The 16,850-nt window shown below is 39.0% G+C and overlaps 1 protein-coding gene across 1 annotated transcript in view; it reads right to left on the reverse strand.

Annotated features, from left to right (window-relative positions):
- The window catches only part of EVC (EvC ciliary complex subunit 1), a 49,962-nt gene that overhangs the window by 7,428 nt on the left and 25,684 nt on the right, over positions 1-16,850 (reverse strand). The window contains exons 12-16 of the mRNA XM_065836527.2: positions 13,786-13,998; positions 7,197-7,306; positions 5,704-5,914; positions 2,792-2,998; positions 1,870-2,014 (exon numbers count right to left, since the gene is read on the reverse strand). Of these exons, the coding sequence (XP_065692599.1) occupies positions 1,870-2,014; positions 2,792-2,998; positions 5,704-5,914; positions 7,197-7,306; positions 13,786-13,998 (886 nt within the window). The remainder of the gene's footprint in view (positions 1-1,869; positions 2,015-2,791; positions 2,999-5,703; positions 5,915-7,196; positions 7,307-13,785; positions 13,999-16,850) is intronic.

Here is a 16,850-nt window from a genome sequence, read left to right on the forward strand (position 1 = left end):
ACACTCCTGCTTTTATTACCACCATAAATATTCTCATTCTCCCTCGTGCCTGCAGGCTTACACTGCAGCAGCAGGATTTTCTTTTTCTTCAGTTGAAAAGAAAATATGCTCTGCTTAGACATGTAATTTTCTTCCTTGTAGTTCACGGAACACCAATACACTGAAACAATAACACATCCACACAAACTATAGGAGAAAAACCAATTCAATTGAGCAGTTACCAGAAGGCCTACCTTAGTTCTAGCGACTGGTATTTTAGGTCTCACAACTTAATTGGGAGACTAGTTGAGAACAATATCAAAACACTGATGAAGCAGAACATTCAAGTGTGTGATGACATCCATCTAAGTTCAAATCAGAGAAGCATTCTGGAACAGGGTTCAGTTTTAATTCCTGCTTAAATCAAAGGGATTTCAGTCTCTGTAGTTGGCTGAGTCAGGGCCAAAGTCGTCTTTGGAGGGACTTTGCAAGAACTCAGGGAACTGAGTGACTTGTTAGGTGCCAATGTCTAAAATACAGATTGTCAAAAATGGCCACACAGATTTTGCCTAACCCTGGTACTTCAGCTTCCAATATTAAAGTCTTTAAGGTTCATAACAAGTGGTGCAGAACAGATTGGTTCTGTCTTATAACCAGTGAGCTTATCTAGCTCCTACTGGGGTTCACAAATCTTTCCTACCAGCTCATCTCTGCATCTCAGCCTTGAGTGGATATGCCTGTTCCTCTTCAAAAACTCTCTTCTGTGGTTAAAGTTCTATTTAAAATGGTATACTCACTTTTTAGAAAAAAAATCCATTCCATGTGTCTCAAATACTTAGCTTCTGATGATATCGTCATTTTGCTAACATGCTTACTTCATTAAATGCCAATAGTCCTCACCCAGGAGAGGAGAGAGTGTTTACAAAAGAAATCAATAATCACAGTTTGCTTTTATTCTCCTGTCCTGAAGGAACTGAGCAATTAAAAATAATTCCAGGAGAAATTGCCTGTATTTATGTGAGATTCAGCAGTCCATAAACATCTTCAGCAGTTTTGCAACTGAGAAGAGGGTCATGGGTGACAGCTAAGAATCAATTCAGTAGCTCACACAACATTCCAGGATGGGCATGCTTGGCTTTTTGGTGTCTCCTCTAATGCACTTCCTCAATTTCAGAGACAACAACATTTCACTGAGCTCAAAAAAAAGGAATGAATATGAGAATCTACTCTCCAAAGCTGAGGGCAGTCACCTCAGAGGAAGCAGACTGTCTGCCAATGATGTTTATGTTTTCTAACATGGGAACAGTGATTGTGAATCCAGATCTCCTCCCTTCTAGGGAAAAGATTCAGTTTGCAGGGGCCTGTCATATACCCTCTATCTCCCCCTTTGCATGCTTGATTCATGGATTCATTTTATATGCATATACCAATATGCAAAGTTGAACAGTGTTTATGGTAGACGTCAGGTGCACAACCTAATACTTCTACAACTCTTTGCTTCCTAAATTATTCGGTCTTGTGTTATGATTCAGAGCACCAGAAAATCAACTGGTGGTGGTTGTGACTATGGTGGCATCTCTGATCTTCTCTTGGTGAAGCAGAGTTTGTGGTTAAGCTATAACCTCCAACACTGGGTTATCATTCTGCGTGTCTGTACCAAACTTCAAGTAACAGGATCCTGCATCTATGACTGTAATTCAAGTCATTATTAATAATAACAGTTCTGCCTCTTCAAGGATGGAAATGGACCTGCATGTTCATTTTGCTTTGTTGTTTAACTTTAAATAACAGATTTCCATTATCTTTAAAAGAAATCTTTACAGTGATAAGAAAATTAGTTTATCTGTTAAAAACCAAGAATTATCTTATAGTTGTCAATCTCATACATACCTTGTAAGGATTTCAATTGTTGAAGCTTTTTCCCTTCATAGTCTTCCATGATTTTTCCTAACCGTTGATAGTAGTTTTGCACCAGTTTATTGATATTATTGCTGGTCCCATACACACTTTCTACAGCAGCTTCCACCAACCTCTCCTGCATTACATAATACAAGTCACAATTAATTTTCTAAGTCAAAAACTGAAGTGTTTTGATCTAAGACTGAAGACCCAATCTAATTTTGTATGTGCACACAAAATCCTGAATTTTATGCTTTAAAAATGTGGCAGACTGAGATGCTGGAAAACTGGTATTTCTATTCATCCATGGAAAACTTCAACACCAAAAATCACAGTAAAATCTTTCTAATGTGCCTCACCCCCACCTGGGAATGGGCTATTCCCCTATCTGTTCAATTTCTATAGCCCATTTTACCTGTCAACCTGACCTCCAGCAAACTAAACCAACATATACGTAGCTCTATTACAACTTTTCCTTACAGATAAAATCCAAATATTTACTTTGAAACAATTTTATAAACCTGTGAAACAAGTTTTATTTTTATTTAATTATTTATGAATAAAGCTGTTAATATACAAATACTATTAATTAACCATAAAATCATCATCAGGACAAAAACATCTCCACTTCTTCCTTATTTTTGCTATTATCTGTCCTCAAGAACTCTCTCAATATTTTTAATGTTCCTGGGTTTGGCTTGATAAAACTTGCTTTGGCAAGTCACTACAAAATACTGTATTTCTACATAAGTGTTAGTTTGTAAATACTTTGCAAAGTATATTCAGTTTTGACACAGATTTTTACAGCATAGTCTCCTGCTGAATATTTCTAGGCATAGAAATGAAATTGCCTTACATTGTAGAAAAGTAGCACTCATTTTGCTTGGAAAACTGCTATCAAACATTTCCATACCTTGAAGTCCTGTTCATCATCTGTACTCTGTTTTCCAGCTTCCCGTCGGGCATGCTGCAGCAGTGTCTGCCCAATCACCTGCTCCATGTGCTGCTGAAGAAAATGAAGAGCTTCTTGAATTTCTGTGACTAGCTGCTGGTGAAATTCTAAATTGGTCTGCTGTGTTTCTTCCTCAAGCTTCTCCTCCTCTTCCAGAATGTGGGACTCCTGGTAATGAGACAAAAAGATTGCACTGCCATTTAAATACACTGACAAACTTATTCAGCTACGTTTTAAGAGAAAGTCCTACACCTATTCAGAATGTTATTGTTTTAATACTTGGAATAGTCTAATTTCCAGATAAAGTTTAGGTGAAGTCACTTAACACATTCGTCCTTGCAACAAAACTATCGCTTCTGTCATGATACATACAATAACAGTTGCATTTTGCCCCATTAGTCATCTCCAAGTGATGGATTCCCAACTTTGTATTCTGTGCTGTTGAATTTGGTCTCACGTTTATTAAAAATATGTAAAATCTACGTCAAATATCCTGAGTCCAGTAAAGGATAACTACAAATGCCTCGATAAAGTGCACAGGAACAAGGCAAGCACACAGTTATGCACCTGGAAGACTCGTACACTTTGTGGGGTCTACCTAAGGAAAAGTTGGTATATTGGTACTTATATCCATTCGGAGAGATCATGAATGTGTTTAATAGCATTTGGAAACCATTCGCACTCTTGGCATCTACAGCATCCTCTGGTGATGAGTTCTACAGTTTATTCACACATTTCTTATTTTTGAAACTGCCACCTAATAGCTTCGCTCAGTGCTCTCTTCTTTTATTAGAAAGAAGTGAAAAATTGTTCCCTATTTGCATCTTTTATGGCAGTTTTAAAACCTATAATATTGCAGAAGACATCTCTTTTTTAGGCTAAAGAGTTCTAGTCTCTTGAGGTCTTTGGACCACCCTTGCCACCATTTTCTATATTTCTTCTAATTCTACTTTTCGTCTAAACTCTCTTTAGCACACAATAGTATATGCTCACCAGCAGGACCGGTTCTGTCTTCCTTACATGTACTAGTCTTCCACAGATAGCCTTCTATTGAGTTGCTGATGTCCCTCTTATATCCTCATTCAAAGTTAAATGACATTAAATTATCCTGGGGCATTCAACAGTACCTATTTTGATTCACCCTTGGAAATAAGAAACGCAAGTAGGAAAAAAAACCTGCTCTGCCCACACTTATCTGTGGAAAATAATGATGTCCCTATTAATGCTGGGTTATTCTGATGTCTTTATTTATAGCTCAGACATAGGTTTTTGGTGTTATTTTAGACAGCTGGAATGCCATTTAACCGTTTCTCATTTTTTTTAAGAGTCTCAATGTCAGGTTATCATGTCCAAGCTAGGATTCTCTAGTGTTGTTTTACATTTTATTTGAAACCAACAGCTAGACATGAACCTGTCTCCCAGTCTAAAACTGGCACAAGCTCAAAGTAAGTTTAGTCCAAACAACATAGTTTGTCTAAAACTCTGGTCAGGTGTCTGTAAATCAACCTTTTCCTTAACTTCTTATACATTAGTTCTAGTTTTGGGGGTTGCTTATAACATCTTTTTTTCTCTGATTTTTCACAATTCCTCACATAGGCCCTGCTTCTTTGGCAGCAAGAACCGTATTATGTGTATTTTTAGGCACTTCTTTTTGAGATGGGTTTTGGTTGGCCTTGGAAAGAAGCTGGAATGGAGAGGGGCCAAAGGAACAGTAATACCTGGGGACATTTCATTTTTGCTAGGGAACATGGTGACTGTATCAAATAATGTCCCTGTGGGAACTAAGTGAGAGGGACTAGTGGAAAGCACATTAACAAGAGAAATGTAGTCATATGCATCTGTATTTTATTATTTTATATTTTCTTTCTTCTGAAGGCTAATGAGATTGTTCACACTTAATAGGAACTACTTCAATAGAAGTATCAAATATGAAAATGGCAGTAGATAGAACTTTCTTATTCCTCTTCCAAATGGAGAATCAGGGTTTGTATTATGCAAATCAGAATTAGAGGGACACAAAATATTATCTCTCAGCTAATTTTCAGCAACAGCATGGAGCACACAGCTCCAAAGTGTCAGATGGGTTCAACCCCTACGTGCAGCAGCAGTGGGTTGGGCAGGGGCTATCACTGACACCTGCTAGGAGGGTCCTCTGAGGTTGAAATCTGAAATTCTGTGTTGTTCTAGGTAAATATTCAATGCAGGTAAGTAAATATCTGACAACACTTACTGGATTAACCCTAAAAACCAAACACAAACAGATTTGAAAGTGACCTGTGGGAATATCAAGTCTATAAATCCTTTAAACTTTCTCCCGCCTACAGGAGCCAGATTATTTGGAAGGATGTCGGGAATGGATGCTGAGCATCTCATGGATAGAGGAGATTGAAAAAAGAATGAAAATGATGACAATAGAGAAGAACTTGCTAGGCCTAGTGGAGGGAAGAATTTCTTCTGACACTCAAGTAAGAACTTTTCAAGTGCATATTATGATTGCCAGCAGAATTAACTGGAACTTATCTTACTCTGAAGCAGTAACTTGTGTAGAAGCCCTTTATAGATGTTGGCATGCCTTTTTTAAACAGTATTTTCATATAGAATAACTAGGTAAATATGCTTGCTATGATAACACATATCACAGATAGCTAGCCAGTAGATAAGGCATTAAGGAATTTTAAATGTCTGCCCAAACTAAAACAGGCACACACAGCGACCTCCTGTGTCAGCAGTGGGTGCATTTTTGACAGAATATTTTCCTTTCTATTTGGAACTGAAATATTTTTATTTTTTGATATCTTCTATGACTACTTCTAATGCCAGACATCACAGCATATGAGACCTCTGGAGAAAAAACACCCAGCCACTGTACCTACCACCGCCTTCTGTAGCTGCCACTGGTCCTCATCTTGGCAGGGGGACGATCCCTTCTGCAGGATGTGCTGCTCTCTCAGTTCCTGAAGCAAACTCTTCTTTCTGGACATTCTCATGCGAGTCAGGGCTGCCATTCCAAGTCTTCGGAGGGTTAACCTTGTGAGTACTGGACACAGCAGAAGTTGGTGCTTTTGCAATATATAGTTGACAGACCTGCAAAAAGGACCATTGAAAATCAATCAGCTAAGCTGTTTGCTGATTTGGCACACCTATGTTCAGCAAAGTCATTGCTCAAAGATGACAAGAGTTACTATTCACTCTGTAATGTCTTCTTGTACAAAGCACACCTTGGAAAACTACTCAGGTATAAAAATGGGAATTGCTGTGATAGACTTCTAGTTCTGTCACACTGAAGTTAAAGGAAAAATAGAAAAGAGATAAATAATCATCTATAATGACATAATGAAAGTTTGTTTTGTTTTGTTTTTTAATAGGAGACTTGAAATAAGATGGAAAGAGCATGTCATCAGAACTACAGGAAAATTATTTCAAGAAAATGCAGGACAGCATATTTTGGATTCCCAAGGAGGTACACTCTGAACAGACACTGAAGAGGCTCATGTTAGCTGGCAGGGCAGACATGGCTGGAGCAAGTTTGTGATGAATTTTAAATAGCGAGCAAATTTTGAAATTGATTCTGGACCAGGCGAGTGAAATCTGTGCACACATATGGGATAACATTGTGCCTGTATCTAACTTTTTTTGTACATGTAAGGCATGGTGAGCATTCCAGATGCTGCATCTTGGGAAACACTGAAGTCAGAATGTGAAAATGTAAGGCTGAACTGAAAAGTAGAGCCAAATAAAGGAATGCAATGGCAATAATACCAATATTCCAAATAGACAAGTTTTCAAATGCTTTGATCCTTGGTAATGTGAAGATGTTGGTGAATTAAGTCATTCGATATGTTAATCAAAACAAGGAAAAACTGTGTTTTTTTGAGAAGTATCTATATCAAAAAGATGTTTAGCTCTAGAATGATGATATAAAACTAGAAGTTTCCTTGGTAAATACAGACAAGAGAATGCAAGAGAAGAGTCATTATCATGCAAAGTGATGGTCAGTGGTATTGTAGTAGCAGAAAGCAAAGGCAAAGCTGAATGATGCTGGACTGAACATTTTATCTTGAAGGATATCCAACTTCAATGTGATATATAGAATACAAAAAGAGGCTGATTCAAGATTAGAAATCACTCACAAACCTAGGAGCAGATACACAGAAAGAACACCACTTGACACTGTTTTTTCTACTTACCAGGAGTCATGATAACTTTTTTTCCCAATATTTAAGCCAAAAACTAGAGTAACTGCCTCTGTCTGAAGACGCTCATAGTCCCCCAACACTGCTTTCCAAAATGTAACATACACAAGATTTTAACTGTGCATGCAGCAGTGTAGTTCTGCCCCACCGCTTACTGATAAAACCAAACTTACTCATCACTGAGGCATCCTAGTCTGCTTACGACACCTTGAATTATCTTCTCTTGTTTCTCAGACAGGTGCTTCTGCATCACAGCAGACAGAGCATATTCCTTTAGCCATAGCTAAAAGCAGAAGGGAAGAAAATGCAATCATAAGGTACTCTGATTTGAGTCATTCCAGTCATCACATTATGAAACAGGTGGTTATTTGATCTTATTTTGCTAAAAACAACCATCCTCCTCTTTCAAGAAAAAAATTCATGCTGAATTAAAATTATTCTACTTAGAAGTATTTTTTTCTCAATGGTCAAATTCTTAAACAAAGCCCACTGAAAAGACAGGGAGGCTTTGCAACTGTTTTGGATCGGCCCTGAGCTGTGTCTCCTACAGATTTTCTGGTTTCAGCAACAGAGGAACAAGAAAAAAAAAAAACAATATCGCACAAAATATTGCATCGACTGTTATCAGCAGGTTGCAGTGGGCTTTTTTTTTCACTAGTAGAGAATGTAGTTTTTATTTTCACTGAACAAAATGAATGTATCATCTTCCATCACACTTTTGTGTATAGTACACAGTGTTAATAGTTAGAGATGGAGATTGTATGATTAGGTGCATAGAGCGCAAGTTTACAGCTCCTTCAAGGTGATATTTAGATCAAAGAATTTAATCTTTAAATGTTTTGATGGATTTGCCATTGGACTGTAAACTAGTGGAGATATGGACTTCAGATTTTGTTAATTAATTAATTTAATTAATAATAAGCTGTAAAATTAAATGTTTTTAAGGCCCAAACTCTGTTACTGTGAGATGAAGAGTATATTTTAGGCTACACTGGCAGCTGGATAAATGCAGGTTGCCTGCAGACGTATGCAGAGTCCTTAAATTAAATATAATACTCGGGCTCTCTGACAGCTTCACTTCATGTTCCAGCCTCATTCAGAACACGAGGGACTAAATTTTCTACTATTGCAGACAGCAGGGTTTCACTAGATCAACATGTCTAGTGAAGAATTAGATGTGTAATTACAACAATCCTTAGCGTTAGGAACTAGGGGTGGTACTGGGCCTTCCTACTGGATTTGATAATCTTTTCCTTGGGAAGCAGTGACCTGTGCAGGAGAAAGGGTCTACCTGTGAACACAGAATGAACTCCCTGGGAAACACAGAACATTAAAACCACATCACCTTTGCCTTTAAAATAAAAATGTCTTTCTTGGATAGTGCTTTCTCTGTGGTATACACAGCAACACATATAAATGACCCCTCTCCATGCAGAAAACCTTTCCAAAACACATGCTTCTGAGCAGGATGCCTGGAAAGGATGGGCAGCCAGCCAACAACAGGTGACAGATGGAGGAAGCTCAGCTGAGCATGAGTAGCACAGCCTGAAAGTCCGCACAGCGCAGGGGAGCCCACCAGGCTGCTCTCACGAAGAGCCGCAGGATGTACCCATGTAGCCAGACTTCCAATGATTTGAGTCTAGGCAATTCTTAAAAATCACAGAGTACAGCAGAGCACAGTGCCCTCTCTGATTGCATCCTGCAAGTGTCAGATTAAGGTCTATCAGGTCTCCAGGTATCATCATGACAGATGGCAAATACTCACTTGAAGTAATAACTGTATCAGCGTTGTCCTTCAGCAGCTCTATGGATATGGTTTCCTAGTGTTTCACGCCTCTCTGTGTATGCCTTGTAGATCCATCACACTGTGTATTTTAATGTCTCTTTCAGCAATTAAAAGAAGGCCTCCTAATGACCTTTTACGTTCCAGAAGTACTTTCATTTTCAACGAGAGCCTGCTTGTGGCTCAGATGTGGCGTCTCAGCAGTTTTGGAGACATGGTTATTCACTGAGAAGTTGCTCTAGAAGGGCCTGTGTGTACACTTACTCTCGAACAGCATGTGGATTAAATCTGATATAGATCACCAAGATGTTTTCTGAATTACAATTGGAATGGTAAGTCATATAATATTGCAGCCAAGAACCCCAAATTTAACACCTCTGCTGCTATCCATACATCCTATCCAAAAAGGCACTCAGAATGATATCAAAGACAGGGATTGTAGTCTCTCTTCCATTTATGAAGAAATAGTCTAACTCTGTAGTGGTGAACACAGAATTTCTTGTAAAGGAAAAGAATGAGTCACCTTTTCCATTGCAAGTGCATTTAAGGTCGGTTGTACACAAAACTGGCCTCTTCACTGCACCCCTCCCTACTCCCAAGACCTATGGAAAGCTCAGAATACAGCAGAGTACATCAGCCATGTGAGTAGTAAGAGAACAAAGAGGAGAGGGATTATTACACATTTAAGATTGGATGATAATTAAGGAAGATTGAGGTTTGGACCAAATACTAAACCAGTGTTCTGTCTCAAAAGCTATTAAGAAGATGATTAAGAAGGGAGGGATCAGCTGGGAATAAACAGTATTTTTTATGTTTTATTGGAAGCAACACTTCAGAAGCTCACTGGAATGGGCTAGGGGGAGATGGGTATTTTCCACCTCTGAAATATCAGAAGGACTTTCACACACAAGCACAAATGCAACAGCAAAGATCCTCTGGGAATTTTAATTTGAGGCTGCTGATGTACAGCTGAAAGCCAGTAAATCAGAGGCAACTATTTCATCAAGCTGGTTGGAAAGGTCAGGCTTTGTGCTTCACCGGTCTTCCAATGCTGGGTCAAGCCATCAGGCGCCTCTCCAAGCTTTCCCGTTCTTGGGGTGGTCTTACTTTGCCCAGAGACAGCTCAGTATGAAGCAGAGAAAATCATGCTGCTGCACAGACTCAGCAGCTGGAAGAGAGGTTGGGCTCTCTGATTCCTGGATTTTACCAGTAACACCAGTGACAAATGCATCATAAATAGAGGAGTAAAGCTCCAAGGAATGTCTGGCTCCTTGAAGAGTCATTCCAATCGCTATGAAAAAATGAGTATAAAATTAAGAGATAAGCAGATAACTGATAAAACTGATAAGCAGATACTGGTTCAGCTTTCTGGGTGTCAAGAAACAATGTAGAAATGGATGGGAATATCCTCACCCCTATTTTCTCTGTAAGCTTCTCAGTGTTTTGCTTCCTGGCAACAAGTCCATTACAAGATCTTCTGGAGGACTGCTAACATTAAGCATTACTCTCTGGCAATAAAGTTGAGGAATATGCCTTTCGTAGGTGATGAAACCCATAAAACACTTTAAGTTAGACCTCAGATACAATGGCAAATTAGACCCAAATAAGCTCACTCTTTTTTCTGCAGCTCTCAGTTTGACATTTTTAGGACAGATTCTCAGGAAATAGAAGGAAAGCAATTTCTTCCTAACAGCCTGTAGATGGGGTGTGATGCACACTGAATGCCAAGCAAGTACTTGATCCTGGTGCAGCTGACAGCTCCTGTAACCACTGCCCAGGCAGGAGAGGTGGGCTACAGAAATCATGAGGTAGTGGCTATGTGGGAAAATGCTCAAAATTTATCTTCATTAGTCATTTATTCTCATTTGCCTCACTCACTTCCTCAAGTGTATAAGACAGAAGTGAAATATGAAACTGTTTTTTTCTTTTAAATTGTAAAAGAGATTCTCTTCCCCCAAAGGACATCATATTCCAGACATATATAAATGCTAGGAAAGATAAAACTAAAAAAAATAATGCAGTTCAAGTAAATGGGAAAAATGTCTTTTCGAGCCACCTTGAAAAGCACACGTAAATACCTTGGTGAAAAGCATTCTGGTGTTAGATTTCCCAAGTCTGTAAAGCAGGTTGACTATGTAACTCTTAATACAGTACATTTATCAAGAGACAAATGAAAGACTTATTCTGCTGGAAAACGCATGACAAATTAAAAGGCCTGTCAATATGCATGTTGATTTATGGATCTTCAGTCACTTTCAGCACCATAACATCTATGGAAAATCCTAAACGATGTGATCACCTGTTACAAGTGCCTTATCTCTCTTCTTTTTTTAAGGTGGAAACCAAGTGCTCCTTTTTGTAGGATGCAAGTGTCAGCTTATTGCTTAAATGTGCATGCTGCTGCATTTATGCCAGGAAAGGGCCAAGAGATCCACTTTGCATTTGAATGTAATTTAATGAATTGTGTGATATTTTTCAGACTCATTTACAAGGAAAATCTGTGAGCCCAGTTTGGTGGAAGAGCTATCTCCCTGCACATGCTCTTTGGAGACACAGCAGACTTTTTTCCAGTTTAGTTCAAACCACTTCCAAAAGGCCACATGCACAAAAGCTACTATCACCTAAGCTCAAGCAAAGAATATTGTATTGAAGGATCACACATTTTCCCACTAGAATAAATCCTTGTCTCTTCTAGGAATTTATCCCAGAATCACTCCTTCTTAGGACTGCTCTGTCTGCTGCTCAGGAAACTTTTTGTTGAATAAAGCCCAACTGCAGTGCTGGTGACCCAGAGACCAATGTGAGAACTCTGCCATTGCTAAGTGAATTCCTCTATAGCTCAGTAATTACTGTTAATGATGTCAGCAAACCCTTTACTGTTGTTGGTTTGTGGGTTTTTTGTTGTTGTTGTTTGTGTGGTGTTTTTTTGTTTGTTTTGGTTTTTTTTCAGCTAGGAAGCCATCTGCTTTGTATTATGAACGCTACGCTACACTGAAAGTGATGGTAAGTCAAGTTTCTATTTTAAATAACCTATGCTTGGGCATAACTGGAACATCTGAATTCACATACAATGACTCCATCACACAGTTCGGCCCAAAGAGCTATTACCTAGCAACTGGGTGAACTAATCCTTTTAATCCCTTGAGGAAAAATCCCAAGGCGTGGTTTCTCTACTCAATACTTCCAAAGATAGTAACAGAGGAATGCATAAACAGCATGTTTTTAACAAAACTTTAGATCTGAGATCTCCCGCTCTGTGGAGAGTCTCCTAGCTGTTAAACAATATCCTCTCTGGTCCTAACAATTGCTGAGGTTCAATGGGACACTGGAAGGACCAGACCAGAGGTGTCCTAACATGCACTCTGACTTCTGAGACTAATCACAACTTGCACACCAGAACTTTCTCCTTCTTGGACTGTGGTTTTCAATGACAGGAGATACCACCACGGTGCTTTGGGCTCCATGCACATACTTGTACTACACCTACTAGTCCAGGCTGCTTGGAACGTTCACATACAAGGGCAGGCAATTCGTGAACTCTTAGTGAATATGAAAACGAACAGCAACCTAGAGGTTTAAGCTTGCCAAGTCAGGAATTTACTCTCATCCTTGATAAAAAGGGGCAAAATAAATTAAAAAAAGAGTGGAGGTCAGACATTGTTTCATTAACCACTGAATGTATAGGTATGCCAAATTCAAACACTAAATGCCAGTCAGCAGTTCTAGAAAACACAAATGACCATGCTTAACCTAAGGCATGTGAGCAGACTCACTGCTAACAGTGGTCAGTCAGGGAGGTCCATGCTGTATAACTCTAGATTAAGGAGTTATACAGCAAACCACTCTATCAGATTCAGTAGGAAGTCCAGAGTTTCCTGAATCATAGGGTTTTATGGAAGAACCCTAAATAAGATTGGGTGGGAAAGTGAAACACCTTATAGCAGTCTGTAATAATTAGGGACTCAGTCAGTACCTTATTAATCATGTGCTGGATTGTCCAGGCACTTTGGACAATGAGGCTGGGACAAAACATGTGTTAAGGAAGCTCTAATTAGGGAGGTCAAACTCATTTTTACTGCGGGCCACATCAGCCTCGCGGTTGCCTTCAAAGGGCCAAATGTAATTTTAGGACTGCAGGAGTAGTTACATTTATACAGTCCTTTGAAGGCAACCGCGAGGCTGATGCGGCCCCCAGTAAAAATGAGTTTGACACCCCTGCTCTGTATGTTGCAGCACACACTTGACATTTGTGAAGGCGCATACCTGCGTGTGTGGAAGGTCATTCTTTGACTAAGCTGTCAGTCTTCAAAGTATTGTTAACAGAGACATACTTCTGCATGAATAAACTGAAGGTATATTTGAGTTCCAGCCTAACTCTGAAGACATCTGCCTCCACATTTACTGTTGTTGCTTTTCACGTCTGGTGTTAATGCCTCCTATGCTGGGCATAAACAGAGCAGGAAAACTGGATGTGTGTTTCTTTACCTTCTCAGAGTAAAGAATAATTTTTATATAAAGAGTGTCCCATATGTCTCCAAATATTATAGTATTAATACATTAAAATGATTAAGAAATATTTATTGTTGTAAAGCCTCCTTTCCTGTAAACTGGATTCATATGTACCCTCTCCAAACAGTCCACATGAAGGTTTTTTTTGAACTGCTTCTGTAGATGCTCAAGAGTTAAGGACATCAGATAGCAGCCCTGCCAAAAAATGTTTATGTGCTGACAAAGCTGTCAAACGCTGTGGACAGATGTTCAGTAATTACTGGCTGACTCTTCTATGCAAGTCTACACGCACAGCATATATATTCATTCTATACTTCAGGTCAAACTGCCCATCTCGAGTCTGGATTTGTGTCTGCACCTGGGATGTGTATTTATACACAAAATACTCCTCATAGATAAATATTTTGATAATTTTTTTCCATATCCCTGTTTTCAGACCCTGGGGTCCCAGGACATAATATGGGTCTTACCTTTTCTTCTTGCAATAGCTGTTCCCGGTAAAGCTTCCAGCGTCTCTGGTGGTGGGTCTCCCATTTCTCCAGCTGAGGGACCAAATTCTCCTGCCATTCCTCTTTCAGATGCTCACATTCTCTTACAGAAAGACCCGTCACAAGAGGCAGGGTCTGAAGAAAAAGCTTTGTCACCAGCTCTGCTAAAGCATGGGAAGCTTTAGTGTACAGCTCCTAACAGAGGGACAAAGAGAGACAGAGACAGAGAGGTGAGAAAGTGAACTTTTGGAGCTGCTTCGTTGCATGTCTCCATGATGCCAGTGAAGGAACCATGTCCCACTGAAGACACTGGGCCACTGACCGACCCTTAGAGCTAAAATCCAATGCCACTAGAACTTGAATTTAAAAGATCCGGTTTTGTAGATGAACAACTTAATTTTTTTGGTTCAAGGCACACAAGGGTATTTAAAATGCAACAGTGGCATGAGCGTGAGATCTTGAATCCTAACTGTTGCCCACATGCAACTACCGTACAAATAATATCTTGTTTTACTGGCTATTGCAATGTAGTGTAAAAACACTTATTTTGCAGGTTGCTGTGGAAACAATCTGGTGTAGCACGACACCTCATAGGCACATTTTCAAAGGTGCTGATATGAAATCAATGAAGGTAAGAAAGAAGGAAGAGTTAAAAGAAACAATACGGCATTTAGTTAGACAAAACTGAGAGTAATCATGTTTAATAGCTGGTTCTTCAAAATATTACACTCTTCAATGCCTTCTGGAAAGACAGAATTATTCAAATTCCTTCTGATACAGAATAAGTTCAAGCCTAGGAAAACAAACACCTTCCGGTAGTTTTATTAAAATCAGTCCCATATGAGTGCATTTCAACTCCTAAGGCTGTTTCACTCTCAAGAAGAGTTGGGGTGATTTTGTCAGGTGGCATCCAAGCTAAGAAGTCTGTTCAAAACACGTAATTTCACTGTCAAATACGAAGTGATGACAAGAGCTGTGTTTGCAAACCTGTTACAATTTGAGATGGTCCCTGAGGAGAAGGTGTGAGGGCAGGTAGCTTTCCCCAGCAGAAAAGACAAAGACACATCAGAAAGGTCACATGGACACTGCTGTACTTTAGCAGTGTGAAAAGCTATTTTTGTGTGAGTTCTATGTGATCTTACCAGTCCAAAAAGCTTTACTGCCTACTTGGTTTTGCCTTCATTGTAGATCAGCGTTAGCCCTGTTGAAAACACTTATACTTCTTTTTCCTTACAATATAGCTAATATTTTTAAAACTCTTTTCAGCATTCCTCTTGCAAAAATAAGCTAAGCCTTCTAGTTGCTGCCATTTTTTGAATATTGGTTTAATTACAATCTCTTAAGTGATCAAAATCTGGAAGCTCTCAATAGAAACACTGATATTTATCTAAATGTCAAAACCATTTATCTGCAGCTCATAGACATGAGAAGTTTTGGTGGACTTGTCTTTTTCTGGGAGACACACTGGGATAATGTACTATTGTTCAGAATCTATTCCGACTGCTACGTGTGGTATCATGAAAGAGAAAATAAGACAAAAAAAAACCCAAATCAAAGCAAAAAACCCCACAATACACAACATAATGAATGGACAGATTTATTAAAAAACTTTACTTCATATTTCTCATCTGTTTTTAAAATATCCAAACTGTGCACTGAATACTAAATTATTATTTTCTTCCTGGGATCCCTCTAGGATGCTAATCACCAGATTAATGAACCGTTTCACAAACAATACATAGCTTATCTTAAGAGCTTCCTGCAGTAACTTCTTCTTAAGGATAAAATTGAGGCACAACACTATCAGAAGTGTTCACTACACCTTCGAGATAAGCTATCTTGATTTTTTTCCACTCTTAGCTGTTCAAAGCAGGTAGGATTTTCTGAATCCAGTGGCCATTGGCTTTGTTTAATCTCAAAGTGTTTTGAATTCTTGTGAACTGGGCTACAGATTTCCCAAAACTGGGTAGTGGGTTTAAGTATGAGAATCAGTTAAAGACTCAACCATTAGACACTTCATTTCTGGTAACATTTCTCCCATTTCTAGCAATTGTTCACAATCTGAACATGACAGTATCACTGGGGTAATGCATGCTACATCCTATGCTGATCTCCACTACTCCTTAACTATAAGTTACCAACTCCTGTTACATTTATACCATCTTAATCACCTGTGTAGTTGTGGGCCTGGCTTACCTTGCCAACACTTCCCCAAAACGGTTTGCTTGAATTCTCTTTTCTGCTGCTTTTTATTTTAAAATTCAAGCCTCCAGATGCTGGGATTTAATATAAGCTCAAAGAGCCCATGTTTCTAATCTCTGTGTCCCATACAACATTTAAAGAACGGTCACTCTGTATCTGTAAATCAGCTCTCTTCTGAGCTTTACTAGCCTTTCAGGACAAGTTAATTCTCCTGCTTTAACTGGGTGTTCATGGATATAAGAATTTCTCTTGGGTGTGAAATAATTTATAGGCAGTCTAGAGAAGTCTGTGGCATTTCTACTACAACCTCAAAAGATCTCAGGCAGGGTTGTTAAACAGAGTTCCACCTATGGCAGCTAAATCACTTTGCAACACATTTTGCTGCAGAACTGATAGCATTTTTCTGGCACACAGACAGTTCTGTGTTATTATTTACTAGGAAATCTTTTTGTACAGGACATAAAGAAAGTATTTTGCTACTTGCCTTCATGCCATTTTGTTTAAAGACCAAGTGAATAGAGTTCTGCTTGCACTCCCTGCAGCTTTAAATTATATTGTGCACTTTGGTACAACCAGAGTGGATACATAGTTACCCAGGAAAAATGTGACTAGGTCCTATTCCTACAAAATTAGTTACCTGCCTCACCTCATTAATGTGATGGGTCAAGTTATTTTTAGATCAAGGGTGCTTGACTATTTGTTTGCAAAATATTTCCTCTGCTGAAAGTGGTGTAGGAAAGGACAAGAAAGTGTGATCAGAATTCCAGGAGCAGTTTTTCAAATCAACAGTCCCTTTAAAAATAAAAATCCTGGGTGAACACATGGAGGGGAAGCAGGACTAACCA

The sequence above is a fragment of the Patagioenas fasciata genome, chromosome 4, assembly GCF_037038585.1.
Source record: "Patagioenas fasciata isolate bPatFas1 chromosome 4, bPatFas1.hap1, whole genome shotgun sequence".
NCBI lineage: Eukaryota > Metazoa > Chordata > Aves > Columbiformes > Columbidae > Patagioenas > Patagioenas fasciata.